The 22,685-nt window shown below is 30.4% G+C and overlaps 2 protein-coding genes across 2 annotated transcripts; one reads left to right on the top strand and one right to left on the bottom strand.

Moving 5' to 3' along the window:
- Window positions 1–1,233: 1,233 nt before the first annotated feature.
- Window positions 1,234–7,394, bottom strand: LOC133700284 (zinc transporter 11-like). Its single transcript, XM_062123816.1, has 3 exons — window positions 6,586–7,394; window positions 2,201–2,256; window positions 1,234–2,067 (listed from the first exon to the last, which is right to left on the bottom strand). Exons 1-3 carry the CDS (start codon window positions 7,034–7,036, stop codon window positions 1,528–1,530), a joined length of 1,047 nt encoding a protein of 348 aa, XP_061979800.1. The 5' UTR covers window positions 7,037–7,394; the 3' UTR covers window positions 1,234–1,527.
- Window positions 7,395–16,169: 8,775 nt separating this feature from the next.
- LOC133683742 (mitochondrial import inner membrane translocase subunit TIM50) lies at window positions 16,170–21,307 on the top strand. Its single transcript, XM_062106795.1, has 10 exons — window positions 16,170–16,569; window positions 16,708–16,796; window positions 16,998–17,034; window positions 17,598–17,659; window positions 17,751–17,864; window positions 18,148–18,252; window positions 18,349–18,447; window positions 20,022–20,193; window positions 20,568–20,670; window positions 20,818–21,307. Exons 1-10 carry the CDS (start codon window positions 16,314–16,316, stop codon window positions 20,861–20,863), a joined length of 1,083 nt encoding a protein of 360 aa, XP_061962779.1. The 5' UTR covers window positions 16,170–16,313; the 3' UTR covers window positions 20,864–21,307.
- The last annotated feature ends 1,378 nt before the right edge of the window (window positions 21,308–22,685 follow it).

Below are 22,685 nucleotides of genomic sequence, written 5' to 3'. Positions count from 1 at the left end.
AAATGAAAAAAAAAAAACACAAGCCAACACGTGTTAACTTGACTACCTCACATAGAGGAAAACAGAAAAAATCACAACGTTCAAGGGTCAATAATTTAATAGCAAATGATAAAAATTTTAAAAAATTAATTTTAAAAAAACCGAGTCAGCCAAGTTTAACTCGACCAACTTGCGACCTGAGATATGAAACAAGGATAACCTCAATAAAAGAAAGCAAAATAAATCATGAAATTCAAGGATAAGTCATTATCAAATGATGAAAATGAAAAAAAATTACAAAGAATTTAAAAAAAGACCGAACTTAAACCGGTTTAATCATCGAAACTAGTGGACCGGGTTATGAGATTGAAATTACCTGTAATAGGTAGACACGAAGACATTACAAAGTAAAATTTTCAATGATACAAAAATTAAAATAATAAGGACTAAATCTTGCACAAAAAGCAATTGAAAGAAACTAATTGGGGATTAAATTGAAAAATAAAATAAATAAAGAAAAAGATTAAAAAAACAATAAAAAAATGAGGCCCAAAATTGGAAACAAAATAAAATAAAATAAAATAAAATCCTAAAGGACAAAATAAAAAAATTCAAAAGATAAAAAAATAGCAATAAAAAAAATAAGAACCAGATTGGATACAAAAATTAAATGAAATTAAATGTTGAGGTATAAAATTGAAAAAAAAAACTTCAAGAAGCATTAAAATTAAGATAAATAAAAATCAAAAGAATAATGACTAAATTCAAAACAAATACAAACTGGAGGACACAATTGAATTTTTAAATACTCGACACAAATACCAAATCCCAGGAGAGAGAGAAAAGGGGGACGAGGAAATAAATTCATCGTTGTCAGCCTAACCAAACATGCTACTCTAGCATATATTTTTATGATCTAATTCACAAAGTTTGCATGCAGGTTGTGCTATTAGGGATTTGGCTGGTCCGATCGTTGTTTCTATTTGCCTGGAAAAAGTTCTTCACACCGAACTTTAGAGCGCTTGGAATAAATAAATTATCACAATGTATTTATTCCCCATGCTTTAAATTTGACTAGTTTTTAACTTTTCTTTCTCTCTATCTGATTATTATACTTGCATGACACCCATTGAGGTCGATGTTATTTTTCTTTTTACGATAAGAGATTTCAAATAGTTGGTTCCATTCTTGAGACGTTAAGAGTTTGAATTTTTGTCTCTACTTTTATGTCAAATAATACATGGTGTACTCATGTTCCACTATAATATTGACCCTTTCAATCCATGTATTGGATTATGAATTTATTACCTATATCATTATACATTGAAGGGTAGATCCATACCATCAAAAATCTTTAATGATGCCTGTACTTATAGATTGTGTCCTGCCAATCTGGCAAAACTTATTTTTTTCTAGTAATAGCTTGTGATAGAGCTTGTATTCTACCACCACCCATGCTCTGCACTCATGTGGAGCAAAAGACAACATACTTCCAACAAGACAACAACAGACTTTCAAAAAGTCAACAGCAGACATCCAAGTAGGCATCTACCTTCCTTTTTTTTCACCCCATATCATCACAACAACAACTACTCCGATCCCCAATGATACGGCTAAGAACTTGTAAAGCGGCGTATCAACTAAAACTGATCTCTGGGGATGGTAGCCTTTGGTTGAAAGATGGTTGATTGATACATAGATGAACACACCACATGCCAGTCCCATTGTTATAGCAAAGATCCATTCTGCCACATGACCCTGAGTTGTGGTATCTATTATAATCCCAATGGCCACGCCAACAGGACTTGAAATGGCAAATGCAAAAGCATAGGCAACACATGATACAAAGGGGTGATCTGGGATCGTTCGAAGGAGAGATATGCCCATTGCAATTGCTGCAAATATCTTATGCAAAGAGATAGTCCATAAAGCTCTCCAGGCATTGGCTTTTGTCTTTTCAACTCCTATTGCAATGCCCTCGAAGACAGAGTGGGAACACAATGCAAATATTAACAAAATGGTGTCCCCAAATGAACTGGCAGTTGGGAGAGTGGATTTTGCAGAGGCAGCATCTGTACCATTGTGCATCTTTCAAGGCACAATTCCATCAAGAAAAATATTAGTAAAAGTAATTATTCCAATAAAGGATTTTGTGCATAACCAAGCACAGAAAATTGTTAGCATCAACTAAAGCTGTAAATATCACATGTATAATTTCCACCTGAAAATGTGACTGGAAACTGCTGGTGTGGCTTCTTTTTCCCTGCAGAACACCCCCTGTAATAAAAAAAATAAAGAGAAAGAAAAGAATACATCACTCTCCATTCTCTAAGACCGTAGCCAAGAGACAAAGTTCGCATCATCAGATTTTAGACATGTTGGGGAACATAAGGTCATTTGATCATTGTTTTTGTTTTTATTTTCCTTTCAGCAATAAAAAGTAATCTAAATTAGTGGCGCGTCAACGGACATTAAGTACTTTTTTAATATAAATTGTTTCATCAAAACTCCACCAACAGAGGAAGGTAGAAGACAATTCATCACTTTCCACCACCATCATTGCAAAGAAAACCAAAATACATCAACCATGGCTTTACATCATCATAAGCACAAACTCTGTGAACTTTTTATCTTTCAAAATGCAAATCAACGCCTAAAGTATAAAACCCTAATTCTATTTTTAAAAAAATTTCATTCTTTATTTACTAGCTAGGCATGATAACAACTTCAAAAAGAAAAAAAACACATACACAAACATAAAGGAATTGATATCAGTGGACAGTCTTCACAAGAACATGTCAAAAAATTAGACTAATGCCTTGTTTGTTTCCAGAAAAATAAAATTTTGAAATTCATTTTCCTTATTTTTCCATGTTTGGTAACAATACAAAAAACTAAGTCAAAGAAAAGTTAATTCCGATCAAAACAAGAAAGTAACTTTAGCAGAGGAAAGTGTTTTCCTTTTGATAAGGAAAGGAAAACACTTTCCTTTCTTTCATTACACACATTTTCTCAAATTATGGTCTCTCTCTTTCTCTTCTCGAAAACAATTGGAAGCAAGAACAATTGAAGCATTTCTTTGGAACAATTGAAGCATATTGTTCTTATTTCATGTATTTTTTTTCCTCTATTATTTCCTTTATGTTTTTATCTTCTTCGTTTAGATCTATAAGAATTATGGCATAAATCATTTGATCTTCTTGTTTAATTTACTATGTTTGTTTCGAACCAAAATGTGTTTCTCTATGTTTTTTTCCATGTTGTTAAAACAAACCATGATAAATCTACTACCTGTCATATTTTTTCTATAACATTTCCATAACACAGTTTTCTTCTTCATCTTACCTCGTCACATTCAGCTAGTTCAAAACAAACCAAATTCATCAAGCAAGCTATAAAAAGCACATTTTTTCATGACATAGTTTTCTTCTTCATCACTTACATTCGGCAGCTCACGTTTGTAGCCAAACAAACCAAATCAAAGCAAAATCCATACCCTAAAGATTATTGTGAATTAATCAAAGCAAAATCCCCAAACTTCCTCAACAAATAGTAATCCCTACCTTGTTTTTCCATCCCCGGATCCAGCCACCATATCCACTCTCCTCTAAAAAGAAGACTCTTGTTTCCATAACATAACCAAGGGATTATGCCTGGGTGGAAGCACAAAGAGAGAGAGGCAAAGTAAAGGGGGGGATCAGTGAATGTGTTGAAAATTAACCCTTGCTCCCTTTTTTTTTTCAAGTCCCAGTGTTATCAGTACAAGTAGCCTGGGGAGAGAGGGAGGAGAACTGGGAAGGAGGAGCAGGTCTTTGAGGTCTAGCCCTCTTACCCCTAGAATATTTGATCTTTTTCCTGCTTCTTTGTGCACAGAGAGAGGAAGTTAAGGAATTGAAGAAAGAATAGGGGAATGGCAAGAGAGAACAAATGGCGAGAAAAACCGAGAGGGAACAGGGGAGTGAGAGAATGAGAGAAACCGAGAACATGTTATTAGAGGGGAACCGACCGAGACCTAAAGGAAGTTTAATAAGGGGAATTAGATAACAGAACCTAAACATAAAAACATGGATAACACCTAAAAAGTGTGATTTTTGCCATAGTTATTGCTTTATTTTGCTATATTTATAAATGTGCTTGTTTTATTTTGCTTTGATTAATTCATTATTAGTGTTTGATTATATTTTTCACATATGGATAAATTTGTGGCACTATGCCGGTAATTATATGGATTTCATTGGGCAATGTTTATTAATCGTTGTGAACATATGAATTGTATAATTTTCAAAACGGTTTTATCATCGAGAAATTGAATTTTATGGTCTTAAATAATATATTTTAAGACCTTGTTTGTTTAGAGAATCAGATATCATTGCCCTAACTATTATAGATTGTCAGCTTCTTTCAGCATAATTTATTGTATTGATTGTGTAAGTATTTTATATGTTTTTTTTAATATTTATTTCCCTAAATTTTTAGGTTTTGTTAACAGAAAACTTCACTTTCATGTTATGGATAGTAAGATAATTCATGCAGCATGTATGGGAGCAGCTGTAACTGTGATGGCTATAGGGATAACTATTATTGAACAAGAAAGAAATAGAATTTTTATACCAAAAGAACTACGTACAAATGTAATTGCTCAACGAGAATTCTATATTGACAGCATTTTGAATTGAGGTGATAGACATTGCGTTGAATAAATTCATATGAAACATGTTGTCTTATATAGATTGTGTGATGTTCTCACAAGTTGTGACCTATTATGATCAACTTAAAATGTGTCTATTAGGGAGCAAGTAATTGTGTTTTTACAAACTATGGGCCAAAACCAAAGATTTCATTTTATTAGTGGTATATACTATAGGTCTGTTGAAACTATCCATCGTTACTTTAGAATTGTTTTAAAAGCAGTTCTTAAGTTATACAAACACCTTATTAAAGATCTAGAGGATACAGTTCCAGCTAAGATAATGAATAATCGAAGATTTTATCCTTATTTTAAGGTATGAGAACAATACCAATATTTGTATACATTAATTAATTACATCTAGAAGAAAAGGTTATAAATTATTTTTTCATGTTTATATAGGATTGTGTGGGAGCAATTGATGGTACCCATGTTCCTATAAATGTTCATGTTGAGATTTAAGGAAATTTTCGAGGTCGAAAAGAAGAAACAACACAAAATATTTTAGCAGCTATAACTTTTGATTTGAAGTTTATATATGTTTTAGCTGGCTGGGAAGGAAGCACACATGATTCACGGGTTTTAGGTGATGCATTATCAAGACCTAGTGGTCTAAAAATTCCAGAAGGTATATAATAAAATATGTATTATATACAATAAACATATAAAATGTCTTATTAGATAAAGATAGTAATAGGTTTTTTTTTAATTTGTAGGGAAATATTATCTTGGTGATGTTGGTTATGGTATTCGAAAAGGAATCGTTTATCCTTTTTGTGGAGTTCGATATCACCTGAATGAGTTTACAGAACGTTCATCAGAAAATGAAAATGAGCTATTTAATCTTCTGACACTCTTCATTGAGAACCACTATTGAGCGAGGGTTTGGTATTTTGAAGAGTTGTTTTAGATCAATTGATGAAAAATCTTTTTGGTCCTATGAAACACAAGTAGATGTTGTGCTTGCATGTTGTATTATTCATAATCACATAATGGGAGTTGATCCTTATGACTTTCTTATGGAATAAATATGTTCGGAAAGTGAACCAATTAGACAAACAATCAACTTAAGTCAACGGGAGGAAAGGGAAGAGAATAGGGAGTCGATAACAAAAAAAAAAAAGATTGCATCAACCATGTGGAATGATTATAACACTCAAAGAAACTAGTAATTAAGTGTTAATTATATGTGTTTATTTTTATTGTGTCTTTTTTGAGTTTGTATTATCTTTGTTATGTATTTGGAGTAGATGTTGACTTTATTATAATTTCTTATATATTTTATGTATTATTTTTTAAATATTAATTGGAGTTTTTATATGAAATTTATTAAATCTAAATATTATATGATTTTATTTTGTATAAATTTATAATTTTTTTTTGTAGAAATGAGTTCCACATAATGAAAAATGCAAAAGCAAGCACTTCACATGTTAATGAAAAAAGTTATTTTAAATTTTTAAAATTAAAAAAAATTATTAATAGGTTTTACTTAAAAAATATTTCACAAAAGTTATTTGTTTATAATATGATATGATATATATAGTTATATTTTATAAAATAAGCTATTATGAATATAGGATATAATAAAAAAAAAATTATTATTATACTTTTTAGATTTTATTTTTTTATTTGATTGTAAGTGATTAAATATTTATATTAAATATTATATATATATATTAAATAAACTTTTAAAAAAAATTATTAATAAATTATTTTTTAATTTGTTTTTTATAATATAACCAAATATTAAAAAATATTTTTCAATTTATTTTTTACTACACTATTAAATATCAAATTAAAAAACCAATTCACTTTTTTAAATTTTACTTTTCAAGAAAACCATTTGCTCAACGAAACACGAAGTAGATGAATATATAAAACATTAAAGAAGCAGATATTGTAGGGATTTTACATACCTTGAAGCTCTACATCGCCAACATTAACCTGGCTGGCCACATCTTTGCTATAAACATAAGAAATGATAGAATATGCAAGCATCGTCAACAAATAACCAGCACAGGCCAGCATGAAAGCAAAAGGGTACTCCTTTTCTGTCAAATGCTCAAAGCTCTTACTTGCTTCGCTCAAGAAGTGCATCAAAGCAGTCCCCAGAAACACACCGCTAGCAAACTGAGTCCCTAACACCAAGAACCCCTCGTTCCACTTCAAAAAGTAGGGGGACACCGCTCCAATGAAAGTGCCAATAAAGATCAATATCAAGCACCATATCTTAACCAGGATTAAGGATGTCGAACGGAGATTAATTTTTGAGGCGTCACCGTCGGCGTCGTCGTAGTGGCCACTGTGCCCGGCTGTTAGAAGGAGGAGAGAGAGGAGGAGAGAGAGGAAGAAGAGAGAGCGAGACATGGGGCAAGAAGAAATGGATGGCTCTAAAACGTAGCCTAGACTAAACAAAGATTAGCATTTGTCGAGGAAATGATAAGTAAAATAGTACAAGGTTATATAGGACACAGTTGGCGTGGTAGAAGCTTGCACTGCAAGGAAATGAATAAATTTCTAATATAGTACTTAAGAGGACAACGTCCTACAAAACAGGTCACCTTTTACCCTTGAAAAGTCTTCTTATTTTTAGTTCGTGGTGCCTTCTCCTCCCTACCCAGCAGTTTTATGGTTATTGGATGGACCGCAAAAAAAATCATGTTTGTGGGCTTCGCAGGGGTACCAGTTTTTCCACTAGAGAAAATGATTCCTCTATCAACTAACTCGAATTAAAATTTCCTCGGTCCAATTATTCACATGCAGATGAAGAAACCATGGAGAGAGAGAGGAAGGGAGGGTCAGGCCCCACTAGAATTAGCGTCGCCGGTAAGCTGGAGCTGGGACAGGCCAGAAAGACTTTCATATTCCACACTCCAAGTCGTCGGCTTTGGATTGTGGAGTGCAGCCAATCAAAGGTCCTAATCCTCCTGATGCTGAAACCATTCACAATAAATGCAAACTCCATTGACAACGAAGCAAAGACACAGTAGTCTAATCACGTTCACACTATCAAAACATCAGTTTCTTTACTCTCTCTCTCTCTCCTTTTCTTTTAATTTCTGGACTTCTCTAGGGTTTTGATTTCTACTGGGCTTTAAACGGGTTTTGCATATTTCTCTTTGAATTATCTTGATCAAAGCTTCGTGTTCTTTTTTATGTTGATTAAGCCCACCAAGTCTTCATTCTTTCTTTATCATTCATATGTTATAACATCTTTAGAGCGTGTTTGACAGTGTGGTTGCGGGTGTTTTTTAAATAACTTTTCATGCTAAAATATATGTCAATGATTTTTTTTTATTTTTTAAAAATCATTTTTGACATCAGCACATCAAAACGATCCAAAACATACAAACCATATTAAATTTTAGCAAAAAAAAATTCAAATTTTTTGGGAACGCCGCCGCAGCCGCGTTCCCAAACGAGTCCTTAGTTTCTATGCTTCTCCGGGCTACTCTGTGGCTCAGTTTTATAAAATAAATATAGACGTCCTGGCAATGATAAAGTAAATTCAGACCAACTGATTAATACGGGATTCGATAGATGAGATCAGAGTAACCTTTTAAAAAAAATAAAAAAATAAAAAAAATCACAACACTCAAGGTTTGATAATCAAATAAAAAAGGATAAAAGTAAAAAAAATTAATTTAAAAAAAAATACATCAAAGAAAAAGACTCAAGTCAAGTTTGGTTAGCTTTACAAACTTACCAAATGCGATGTGACATCAGGATCTAAAAATTAATCTTTTTTAGAAAAAAAAGACTTAGAAAAAAAAGACTGAAGTAAAATAAGAAAATGAAAAAAAAAAAAAAACACAAGCGAACACTTGTTAACTTGACCACCCCGAATAAAGGAAAGTGAAAAAAAATGACAACACTCAAGGGTCAATAATTTAATGGCAAATGATAAAAAAAAAATTTAAAAATCAATTTAAAAAAAAACGAGTCAGCCAAGTTTAACTCGACTAACTTACGACGTAAGATATGAGACATGGATAACCTCACTAAAAGAAAAGCAAAACAAATCATGAAATTTAAGACCTAATAAGTCAATGTCAAATGTTGAAAATGAAAAAAAAAATTAAAAAAGATTTTAAAAAAGACCAAACTAGTGGAAACTAGTGGAGCGGGTTATGAGACTGAAATTACCTGTAATAGGTAGACATGAAGAAATTACAAAACAAAATTCTCAATGATACAAAAATTAAAACAATAAGGACTAAACCTTGCACAAAAAGTAATTGAAATAAACTAATTAGGGATTAAATTGAAAAATAAAATAAGTGAAGAAAAAGATTAAAAAAATAACAATTAAAAAATGAGGACCAAAATTGAAAACAAAATAAAATGAAAAAAGAAATCCTAAAGGACAAAATAAAAAAATGCAAAAGATAAAAAAAATAGCAATCAAAAGAATGAGAATCAGATTGGATACAAAAATTAAATGAAATTAAATATTGAGGGATGAAATTGAAAAAAAACTTCAAGAAGTACTAAAATCAAAACAAATAGAAATCAAAAGAATAAGGACTAAATTCAAAATAAATAAAAAATGGAGAACACAATTGAATTTTTAAGGCTCGACACAAATACCAAGTCCCAGGAGAGAGAGAGAAAAAGGGGAGGAAGAAAAAAGTTTATCGTCATCGAATCGCTGTCAACTTGACCAAACACGCCACTCTAGCAGTTGCACAACCACCTTACGCGTTAGATGAGATGACAATTGGTAGTTTTTGACCACCAGAATACTCCCCACATGCCTCCAAAACAGAGCTGGGACGATGATGCACAGACGTTGCGTAGCACGTGTCAGCTTTTTTAATTGATTTATTAATATTTTAACAATGCAAATCACTAAATAGGCCTTAAAGGCGTATGAATATTATATAAAAAACCATGTTGAAAAGACCAAAAACGCCTTCCCTACCTAGCCTTAGATTTTTTTAAGTCAAAGGTTAAATATGTCATTTTACTGTATAAAAAATATGTAAAGACAAGAGAACCTCTCTTTCCAAGGTCAATATTTTTTAGCTATTAAGTTTCAACATCATTTTACTATGCAAATAAATAGAAAAAGACAAAAATACCCCTGGATGAAAGGCCAATTTTTTTAGCTTTTAAGGGCAACAAATTAATTTTATTGTACATAAAAAACAATGAACGACTAAATTTTACTCAATCAATTGATAAATGACATTTAGATCCCCTAAAAAAGATGAATTTACCCATGTTGCCAAGGCAATTGTTAAGTGCAGTAAAGGTCAAAATAGTCAATACATTATCTAAATCCACAATGTTTCTAATCATATGCTATAGGAAAATACTAAGGCCTTTTAGTTGTTTTTTTAATGTGACATGTTATTATCAAAACCTCATCTTGAATATGTGGCACATATATGTTACCAATTAAATCTATCTAAGATTAAACTTGTAACGAGATAATAACTACTTTTATTGAACGAGAAGTGAGGACTTTAAATTTTGAACACTCAGAAAGGGTTATCTATTCTAAGAAACACCATCAAATAAAGAAATACATGAGTTTAGAGAGAAAGAGGGATTATAAAAATCTAAAGTGTAGGAAAATAAAGAAAGTTGTAAATAAAAGAAATCAATAAAAACTCTTAAGAAAAAAGATAGATAAAATTAATTCTAATAATTACCAAAATTATATTCTACATTAGTTTTGGTTCTAAAATTCACTATAAATAATGGCGGAAGGAAAGGTTTTTTATATATATTTGGACTTTTCTTCACCTAATACTTTTATTTAAGTTTATGCTATGATTTTTTCTTTTATTTTTTCCATTCCACTATAAAGCTTATGTTCTATTATATTATAGAGGGATTTTGAGTCATATGTTTTAAAATTTGTGGATCTTATTTAGTAGTGTAACTAATCAATGTGGTGTTATTGAAATTTTGAAGGACTAATTGTAATGATTTAGATTGCAATAAAAGAAGTAATAAAGCATTGAAGATAAATAATTAGTCATTAAAAACAAAATTTTTTCATCTAAATCAAATTCTAAGCACTTTAACAAGTGTTCTTAACAATCTAGTTTAAAATTTGTCAAAACATGCTTGTTGAGTTTTAAGATTTTAGTTTAAGAATTTTACTTTTCAATCCTAAGCTTTATTTATCTTATATTTTAGTATCTGAAGTTTGAGAGGAGATGGAAATAGTTGATGGAAAATAGAGAAAAAGGGAGAGAGTAGTCGGTTATCCATATTCCATCGATGAAAAATGTTGATTTTGGTGTTGATAAATTTCTTTTAAAGAGAAGTATGTTATTAAGGTGTTTTAAACTTTTATATCACCAGAAAAAGTAGATCAAAGTTAAGAAAGATTTTTTTATTCAATTTAATTTTGTATTTTGAAACCAAAATAAGGTTTTTGAGGTAAGTAATTGGTTTATAAAGATTCTTAGGGTGTTTATTAGATATTTTAGATGAAAATAAATTGAAAATAGATCTTTGGGTTTGAAAAACCCTTGGCTTGACTTTCTAACTATCTCTTCAGTGACTGAAAACCAATTTAGTAGATGAAATATCGTGTGCTTTATTTTTTATTTTTAAATAAAAGGATGGATAACATGTTATTTATCTTTAAACATAATAATAATAATTAAAAAAAAAACAAGAAGGCTAGTATGTGTGCTAGGCTTTTTCTTTGTTGGGCCTAAAACACATGCTTAATCTTTTAGACCTAGAAGCTTTGCCTTTTTCTATGGTCTTTTTTTCCGTTGTTTTTTAATTTGATTGGAATGCATTATAAATAAAATAGTTAAATGATATTTAAATTATTATTTTCAAATTTGGCATAGTTCTTATATAATGTCATAGGTTTTTATGAAAATTTTCGATAATCTCTTTTTCAATTATTATATACCTAATATGTTAAAAAAAAAACTCATGAAATTGATGAAAATAAAATTTCTGTTCCTATTATTTTTTAATAGATATTTAACATGATTTTACCAAAAAAACATAAACAAGGAAATTATATTTTTGATTAAAAATACACATTCTTTCCTTTTTAGTTTAAATTGTTATAGATTTTTAGAATATTTTTTCTAATTATGATTTATTTTGATTTTGATTTAATAAATTATGGCGGATGAAAAAACCATTGTGTGGTAACAAAAAATTACATTAATTAAAACATTTAATTAAATAATAAAATAAATTTCAAAAAATAAAGTTATCAAAATAATCAAGGCATGACTTGGGTTATAGTTTAGAAAGCTTGACCCGGGTCAGAGAGAAACTAGATTAAAGAAAAAAGAGCCATTTGGTATTAATTTCCTTTTCTTTTTTTGTTTGATTGTGCTGACTAATGGTTGACTTTTGTTTACTACTCATAACTATACCATTGATTTATACTACAATTGCATGATCAATTTTTTTCTGAACATTTAAAAATATATAGAACTGAATCATAGAGTTAATTTGTTATGATTTGATTAATTTGATGGGTTCAAAAATAATACAAACAACAAGTAAAAACATAATTTGTTTCATAAAAAATCAAGACTATATTTTAAAAAAATAATGATATTGCAATAAAAACATATGGAATCGATCCGGATCAACTTGGGTTAATTTACCAAATCCATTATCCGGATTATAAGACCATTACAACTCATATAAAACAAATCAAAACTAATTATGAAGTTTAATTTCCAATCAACTCAATGTTAAATAATGAAATTGAAAAACAATTAACAAGAAAATTTGACCTGCTAAACTTATGACCCAGGTCATGAGATCAAAATAAACTTATCAAAAGTAAAAAACAAAATAATTAAGTCAATCTGGATTAATTTGCCAAATTCAAGACCAAAATCACAAGACTGTAATAACCATACAAAAATAAATTAAAACAAATTATAAAGATTATTTTTTAATAAATCAATCATTAAAAGTTAAAAAGAAAAAATAATCTCGGTGAGCCGGTTATGCACATGTTTTGGATTTATTTTAAGTGTATCTTGGTATCTATTAAGTTCCTCACTAGAAAAAAAAGTTATTGGCGCTTGTAAGTCAAAAAAATAAGCTTGAAAGAGCAAATGAGCACTATAGCTTCATTAAACCATAACTTTTGATTCAAGAATCTAATTAGGACTTATTATCCTTATATCATGATATATGTTTCTAATATATCTTTATATTTTTAATTTAGTCAATTTTATCTTTATAAAATAATTAAGTTTCCAATTTATTAGTCTAAAAATTAATCTAGTCAATCATGCACATGATTTGATTTAAAAAGACTATAAGTTCTATATATAAAGCATGTGGCAAGCAATAGAAGTTTATTTTTTTAAAATACTCACATGATTAATGACCAGAACTCTCTCCCTCTTCATCACTTCCTTATCATATTTAGTATTTAATTTGTCATTCCTGATATTCTTTTGTTGCTATTTTTGTGACTAGAGTATAATTTTTCTATTTTGAAATATAATTACAAAATTTTATATGTATTACACACCTAAAATAAACATAGTCACATGTTATTATTTTAAGAAGAGCATGGTCAAAAACAAATATATATATTCAGAAATGGTTGAGATTCTAATAGACTGACTTGCATGATCTACTTATTTAGTACTGTCTAATTTTTAACTCGTGTTATGCTGCGAGTTTGATTTTTTTTTTTTATAACCTTATAAAAAATATAAAAACACTATGAAGTCAGAAGTCTGAAGTCCGATGTATAATGGATGACTAATTTTTTAAATATTAAGATCATGACACACCGTATGACATTTAAAAAATATATATATCGAGATGTTAATATATTAGATCGATCAGAGCCAACCATGTTTAATCTGTGAAACTCTTGATATGGGACATGAGCTCGTGATAATACCATGAAATTTAAATTAAAACAAATTAAAAACTCTAATTAAAATCAACCAAATATTGAGGGTGTGAAATAAAAACAAAAATATTTAATTAAAAAAAGATTAAAAAAATGACTCAAGCAAACCTAGAATAGTGTCTTACGCTATAAAGAGGCTCAAACTAGTGTTTTTAAAGAAGAAAGAAAAATTTGATTTAATTTGATGCATTAAGTTGAGTTAATCTAATAATATGATTAAAAAAATAACAATGAACAATAAATAAAAAGACCCGAGATAACCCATGCTATTTTTTAAAATTAGTGAGAAATCATATAGAAACAAAAAAAGGAGGTCAATCCTCAAATAAATCAAGTGTCGAAGGATAAAACCGAAAAAAAACATGAGTTTAAGAAAAAATAAAAAAAACAAATGATTTAATACCTTACACTATGTTTGTGGGTTAATTTATTTTTTCTAACCTTAAAAAATAATAAAATGAATGGAGATGGTGATATACTGGATGATATATTTTTTAAAATAAATATCAAGCAATTTATTTTAAAAAATATAAAATACATGAGCTTAAAAAAAACAACAAATGAACTCGAGCGATTCTCCTAAACTTGAGTTAACTTTTCAAATTCATAACCCGTTAAATCTTAGACATGAAGTCAATCAAAAAGCTCATTTAAAGGTTGAAGGATGAAATAAAAAAAATTAAATTTTAAAGTTAAAAAATAGCAATCAAAAGAATGAGAATAAAATTTAATATGTAAATACAATGAAGGAGGATGAAATTGTAAAAAAAAAAAATCAATTCCAAAAACCATCAAAAATAAATTAAATAACAATAAAAAAATGAGAACCAAATTTAAAATGAAAAAAATTGGTGGAGGATGAAATCGAAAAAAAATTCAATTCATTAAACTAATTCAAATAAAAGAAATAGCAATTAAAAAAGCAGGGACCAAATCCTATTGGAAAAAAACTTGAAGGTTTATTGTGAAATGTTGCGAGGGCATACATAAAAATCGAGAAAGAAAAAGAAAATAAACAAAATAAGAGAAAAAAAGTCAATCACCACCAAAATGTCAAGAATTAAGTCTCATCTGCTGTAAGAAGAGGTAGCCCTTGTCGCTGTGAATCGACAAAACACCAGGGAAACTAGTTTTTACCTATCTTGAGCCACAACACACACCATTTAAAGACGGTAGAGTGGCGTACTCGCTGGTGCGTTCCATGTACGTGCCATCGACTTTTTTTTTTTAATATTTTTTAATTAAAAAATCACCAAATCACCTTTAGGACCAAACGTTAATTACAAAAAAAAAAACCAAATATAAATATACCAACATGCCCTTAAAGAAAAACCTAAGACTTTTTAATTCCAAGGGCAATATATATATATATATATTTTGCTTTTAAGTGTCACAAAGTAATTGAATTGTGCAAAAAATTATGGAAAGACTGAGATACCCCGAGCAAAGATAAAATGAAAAATGAACAGTAGTTTTTTTAAAGGGTAAAAATATAATTCCACTATTATAATCCACAATTAATCAAAACTATTTTCCTTTTGGGGTTTAAAGTTCTTTTAATTATTAGGCCTCGTTTGTTTGCTGGAAAGTTGTTTTTTTTTAAAAGTGAATTCCGGAATAATGAATTATTTTCTGATGTTTGGTAGTGTAATGAAAAAAAAGTTGGAAAATATTTTTCAATGTTTGGTTATGTCATAAAAAATGAGTTGGAAAATAACTTATTAATGTTTTATTTTTTCCACGTTTATTAAAATAATAAGGAACAAATCTTACAAATTAAAAAGTTGAATGAGAATGAAATTGAAAAAAAAAATAATTTCATAAATTATCTCAAATAAAATAAATATTAATCAAAATAATAGAGATCAAATCTAAAAAATAAAAAAAATAAAAGATGAAGAAATTAAAATAATAATAATTAACATTTCATAAATTATTTCAAATAAAATAATTAACAATAAAAAAAATGAGTATCAAATTTGATAGATAAAAAATTTCAATAAAAAAATGATAAGGAAAAAGCAAATAAAAATTATAAAAATAAGGACCAAAGTTAATATAAAAATTAAATTTTAAGATATGAAATTGAAAAATAAATATTCAAAACAAAATATATATAGCACTCAAAAGTTTGAAGATCAAATTTGATATAATCAGCAAATAATATGACATTTCTAATTTTTTCACAACTTCCGGAAAGTGTTTTCCGTCTAAATTTTTCAGGAAAACACTTTCCTGCAAACTAAGCCAAATTTTCCTTTAACTGGAAAGTTTTTTTCGTTGACCAACTTTTCTAATGGCAAACAAACACAAGAAAGTTTGGAAAATAATTTTCTAAAAACCACTTTCCAGAAAATAAACATAATCTATAATAATAATAATAATAATAATAATAATAGAGACGTTGCATATCATAAATATAACCGGTCAAACCAAAAAATAAAAGCAGGGCTTAACTAAAACAAATAAAAAGAGTACAAAGAAGAATCACGGGTAAAAGTAAAACCCCTAATTGTTCTTCCTAAACCGAAAGAAAATTTGTTTAAACAGGACTAGTTACATAATGCATCGGCTTCCAAACACACCCCTTCTTACATACTTCGAAGCCTTGAAAGCAAGCAACCAAACACTGCTTTTGGCTCTCTCTCTCTCTCTGCCTCCCCGTATATCTTTCCTTCTCGGAAAATCCACGCAGACCCAAAACCCTATTTAAACCCCGAAAACCCAAAAACACAATAATCAAAAGAAGAAGAAAGAATGGCTTCAACAATGCTTCGATCTCGCATTTTATCTATGGCATCCAGAACCAATAAACCTAATCGCCGATTCTTTTGTTCAAACAAGGAATCCACCATCTCTTCTCAATCAATTATATCCGATCAATCTGCGGCGGCGGGGGAAGCACCGGCGCAGGCTGTTGGGAGTTCGGAGAATAAGGCGTGGAATTTCTTTAAGTACGGAATTGTTGGCGCTCTCACTGGAGCCACTGCTTTTGCTGGCTACGCTTCTTACGGTTTGTTTTATTATATATCTATGTATATTAATTTGTCGGTTTTGTTCAGTTTCTTGCTTAATCTTAAAACTTAAATGCGGAGGAAAAAGGAGGAGTCTAGTTGGGATTTTCATTTCTATTTTTCTCCCTTGCTTTCAGCATACAGCTTGGATGAAGTGGAGGAAAAGACGAAAGCGTTGCGAGAATCAGTGAACTATACTGCTGCTAATGATGCGTCCAATGTTGAGGTAACTCTCTCTGATTCGTAACTTTATTTTCAATTTGATTGTTTTGAATTGATGTCATCTGTGTTATGAGATAGGTTCGGCGTTATTGATTTTAGGCATAGTTGAGTTGATTTTATGTTGGGGTGCCGCTGTTATATAAAATACTTGAACAAATGAGACATAAAGAGATGATTGAGATTTCTTTATCATTCCCTTTCGCAGAAATATCAAGGTTTGCTGTACTCCGCTGCAATGACAGGTGTGGTCCTCTGAATTATTTTCTATCTATATCGGTAATCATAGTGTATTACCATTAAAAGCGTTTTTACTGAATTCTGTTGCCAGTAATGCTTTGCTTGATCTTTTCTCTGCCATCCTCAACTGTCTGTTGACTGCCAAGGGATGGGGCTATAAGCACCCCTCTAAGTGTTAATGACACTCCACTTTTCTCTCCATCTCATTCTCTCTCTCTATAAATTTGGTGTGCTCATAGCCCCACCTAATACCAAATTGCTTTTCATCAAAGCTATTAATTTTTGCCCCCCAGTTTATAGTTTGAAATCTCAAGATTGATTCTTGGATTTTTTTTTCTTCCTGTTATCAACGCGTGCCAATTGCAGAAACATATCACACCTCTAGAATGTTGAAATACACGTCAAATCTAGCTATGGAAGTGATGATGTTTTTTTGGTAGTTAGGTTTGCATGTTTACAGGCTGTTCAACTGTAATTAAGTGATCCTTTGCTGCTACGTGGCAGATATGTTCTCTGTTGATAATTGCTGGCATTAGAATAATATCATTTTCTGCCTATTATATTTCAGTTCCTGCTAAAGCAGTGGAACTTTACTTGGATATGAGGAGGCTGCTGGAAGAACATGTCAAAGTGAGTGCAAATATTGTTATGAGTTCATAATTTCCATTACATCTTCATTTCATTTCCTTTATAAACAATGAACTCTGTTTGCTTCATGCAGGGTTTTACTGAACCAGCTGCAGAAAAGCTTCTTCCTGATTTGCATCCTGCGGAGCAGCATGTTTTTACGCTAGTTTTAGATCTTAATGAGACAATAATTTATAGTGATTGGAAGGTAAGGCCTCTACTGGAAGTATGTAGTGTCAAACATGTCTCCAGAGTTTGCATGATAACTTAAATCTTGTATGATAGTTTTGGCATGATTATGCAAGTCGTTTGATACTTCTATTCGGGTAAGTAACCAATTTAGAATGAGATGTTCCTTTAGCCTTTCTGTCTCTGTATGTTTAGTGTATAAAATTATATGTGCTTGCTGTCGACTTCTTACTTGTATATGCACATAACATTTGTATCTGGTGAATTTGTAATGATAATATTCTCTGTGCCTCCGTGTGAAGCGTGATAGAGGCTGGCGAACATTCAAACGACCTGGAGTAGATGACTTCTTGCAACATGTTGGACGGTTCTATGAAATTGTTGTGTATTCTGACCAGCTGAGTATGGTAACAAAATTCCCCTTTCCCTGTCTCCCAGTTTTGGGTAATCTTTATAATCCATGAAGTCGCTCATTATGAATTTTCCTTTTCTGGCTTCTGCAGTATGTTGATCCTGTTGTTGAAAGGTTGGATACAAACCACTTTATACGATATAGACTATCAAGGAGTGCTACCAAGTATCAGGATGGCAAGCATTATAGAGTAATCTGTTATATTTGATTGCTTTCAACATGCCATTTATTTTCACCGTTTCTTTTCTTTTATGTGCCTTTTAGAGTTTTCCTTTAAGGGTGATGGTTTGTTTTTCAGTTTTTGCCATTATTCTTGTTTTTACTTTGACATTTGCAGCTTGTACAAGATTGTTTCCATGGTTGTTTCTCCCTCTGTTTGGAAGTTAAAATTTGTCCTCTGCATGTGCCCTGATGATGGCATTAGAGGTCCTTCTAATGTTTATCCAGCTGGAAACATTGCATGGTTCTCAGTGTGTTTTTGCTTACTGAATTACATTTAAGCATCTAGGTTTGATTTTGTTATAGTGGAGTTGATAACCGTTCTTTAGAATGTTCTGTTAAATTAATTGAAGATGCTTATCTGCAAAACTGAGTCAGTTTGATAAAATTCTGTAACCAAGCCTATGAAGTCATTTCTCAGAATTTCAAATTTTGTTTGTCAGTATGTTTTGGGGCTTTTGGCATTCTATTCGCCTTGGCATGTATTTCTTAGTTCTGCATTATTCTTCATCAACGTGATTTGGTTGGGCACATGTAAGGGTTTTACATACAGGATTTTCTTCACGTTCATTTCAAGTTTGCTTGATTTGTGAGTTATGGTAACGATTAAACTTCACCAAAAAGTCTGTAATTTGGATTTGTTTACTTGGTTAAAATTGGTACTGTTATGCTGCTTGCCTTTCTGTAAACCAGAAAGTCTCATGTCTACAATCTAAAATAAGGGCATATTCATTCTATACACGAAGCATTCCAAATCAGGGATGTTAGTTTCCATTTCTGATTAAACTCTCATGTCCTAGATGTGAAGCTGCTAAGTCTGTGGATGTTATAAAGAGTGCCTGAAATGGTGATTTGGAATGCAAATACATTTCATGGGGTTTATAATTATTGTTGGCCAAAGCATTAATGGGGATCTTTGGCTAACTACTCCTATAACTGCATTTCTTGAACTGCAATGCCAAAACACACCCTAAGGATGAAATTGGAAATCGAAGTTAGAAATTCTATCTTAGGTTCATAAGATTTAGATATAAACTGAAGCCTCAAACAAAGGCGATGAAAAAAAGTGAAGCTCTAGGCCTTGGCAAAAGTTTACAGGTGGGCTGGAATCATAAATGAAACTGATATATATCTACATATGAGGTGCCGTTAAGTGGTCTTTGAATTTGAGGATAAGAGCTGAAACACTCTGAAGTTAGGGCCTGATATTTGGACTGGGGTTCAACTCATTAGCTTTAATTTTTTGCAAAACAGTCTCTACCATTGTGGGTTTTGGAAAGCTAGTGTAGCACTGTCATGTCTGGAAAGGTTTAGTGAAGCTTTATAATTCTCATAGACCATATCAGCCATTTCTACCATTTTGCATTATACTATTCGTATTGCTGTGTGCTGCTACCTCTCAAAATGCTAGCACCATTTAATGTGATGTGGTAATGGTGGCAATGCCTCTAAAGCTTTTCACTATTTTCTATTTCACCTAACGTTATTTTTACTGTGTTTTTGTGAAATGGAAAAGCTGTATTTGATGTTAGTTATTGTTTGCAGGATCTTTCAAAACTTAATAGGGATCCAGGTAAAATTCTCTATGTGAGTGGCCATGCATTTGAAAATAGCCTTCAGCCAGAAAACTGTGTCCCAATTAAGCCATTTAAGACCGACGAAATGGGTGAAGTACCACTGGATACAGCACTTTTGGATCTCATTCCCTTTCTCGAGTGTAAGTAAAGTTGAATTTCCTTTTTGCATGAGTATATAACAGTTCATTTGACTGTCCTCATGGAATTGAAACAGTTGTGTTCTTAGATTTCATTGCGCACTAGTTATAAACATTTGTCTTGAAGAGGCACAGCCTTAAAGAAGGCCAAAATATTATAACCCTTGCTGTTACTGATGGGATTTGGTTTATTTTATGAAGCGCCGAGACTCTAGTATACTTTCAGTTCTTCCCTTTATAGAACTTTCTTATCTATCGATCTCTATACACTGAGCCTGGAGTAAATACCCAGGCGATTACCTTATTTCAATCATCATCACAATTCTTTATTATTGTTAATATTATATAAAATGTATTCCCATTTTGGTTGCACACAGATGTTGCTCGCAACAGTCCATCTGATATCAGAAAGGTGTTGGCATCTTATGAAAGAAAAGATGTAGGAAAAGAGTTCCTTGAGCGTTCTAAAGATTATCAGAGGTATTTTACATTCTTGTCCTTTTATTTTTGTTGAATTTGTGAAATTCTGTGATGAGAAAGCTGAGACACCAATGTGAGAAGTAAATTGAGTACATGAAATAATATTGTATTTGAACGGCATTTTGAGTTGCTCAAATGATGATACAGGCGAATGCAAGAACAGAGGCAGCAAGGTCGCATCTGGCATCGTTGAGGCTCGGGGTTAGTGTACAATACAGTAAATGAATTTTTGGTAGACAAGGAGATGAAAGTGAAGATTGCTATTGGAGATATTGAAAGCACATTCCATTAAAAACCGGTTTCCCTCTTAATGAGATAAGGATTGTTGAAATTCACTTCCCTGCATAACTTCAATGTCTGACATGAGAATTTGTGATTTTTGATCCCCTGCTTTTGGAGTCATATTTCTTACAAAACTATCGAGATTACTGAAGAGATTGAGATTCATTGAGTTTTTCTTCTTCCCTGTAGCAACACTTGGGATGTATGCCACTGATTTTCTAGCACTGAAATAATTGCAGTCCTATTGCCAATCTAGGCTTTCAAAAATCTAGCTATTCTGTTATTAATTTTGTTTTTTTTCAGAAATTGAACACCCATTAAGACATGGTAGCCATTTGCTGTCGATGTTATGAAATGTCTTTCTCTTGATTTCTATTTTATCAGTTCACATAACGTACCTGGAGTGCCTTTGTTCAATTGCGGGAAAACTCTCTTGACAGAAAGGTCCATATAACAATCTTCTATCTATTCTATTTGTCTGTATGCAATAGTAAAATGGGAGCAACTCTGTTTGTTCCAAGGTAAAGATTAGGTATTTGATAACAAGCTCAAGAAAGAGAGGAAATGAGAAAAGTCTTGACTAGAACACATGCTGTTAATTATTTTTATTTATATCAATTAAAAATGCATATTGAATATCTTTTATATATATATATATATATAATGAATACTAGATTAATAATTGTAAGGTTTTTTTATGTTTTTCAAAAATGTATGGTAGTATAAAAATTGAATTTTGTATTATTTGTACTCTCATTATTTTTTAATTAAGCTCTTTTTTTAATACAATTATGAAATTTAGTGATATAATAATTATTTTTATTTATATCAATTAAAAACCCATTTTAAGTTCAATTTAAGATGCATATTGAATATCTTTTAATACACACACACACACACACACACACTAGATTAATTCTTGTAAGGTTTTTTTATGTTTTTCAAAAATTTATGAATAAAAGAAAAGAAAATAAAAGAAATTGCTATGAAGCTATAAAAAAATTGGGGTAATTATTTTAGACGGTATGAGATCCATCGATATTCTTGTATAATAAATAGGAAGTATACAAATACATATAATAATTATTTATAAACGAGATTATAACAATACTAGTCGACGAACCGCCCTAAAGCTCATGAGGGGTGGTTCTCAAATATACTTCTTCAAAAACAAAATATTTAATATTGTATATAAGTATGTTATATAAAATAGTGAATTAAATTTCATTACAATGATGATATATTTCCCTACTGACGTGAATAAAAATTAAGATTTTTAAGTCTTAGATTTACAGCCCTAATATGTAGAAGAATTAGAGAAAAATCTTTGGTATTTTATAAAAGTTTTAATGTAAATGTTCTCAAAATAAATTTTACATTTCTATTTATATTAGTTCTACATGATATGATTACTAATTAAAACTTATTTAACTAATAAAATTCATTTAGCATTAGGTTTTTAACTAGTAAAATATTAATTAAATTTAAAATTTTAAGCTAAATAGAAAAAAGAACACAAATACAAGGCAAATAAAAACATTTTCACATAATAACTTCCGTTTCTTATTTGAAGGCCTTTCCGATCTTTGGTCATCATGAAATTTTAATCCAATAGAAAATAAGACCTTAAAATCTTTTGTTAAAATCTTATATTAATCCAATAATCAAATTAAAAGTTATGTTTGATTTATTAAATTGCATCTTCAACTGTTCTTAAACTTTTTAAAACTTAG

Source organism: Populus nigra, chromosome 1 (genome assembly GCF_951802175.1).
Source record: "Populus nigra chromosome 1, ddPopNigr1.1, whole genome shotgun sequence".
Classification (NCBI taxonomy): domain Eukaryota; kingdom Viridiplantae; phylum Streptophyta; class Magnoliopsida; order Malpighiales; family Salicaceae; genus Populus; species Populus nigra.
Note: the sequence above shows the minus strand (reverse complement) of the source record. Positions and strands in the feature narration are given on the sequence as shown.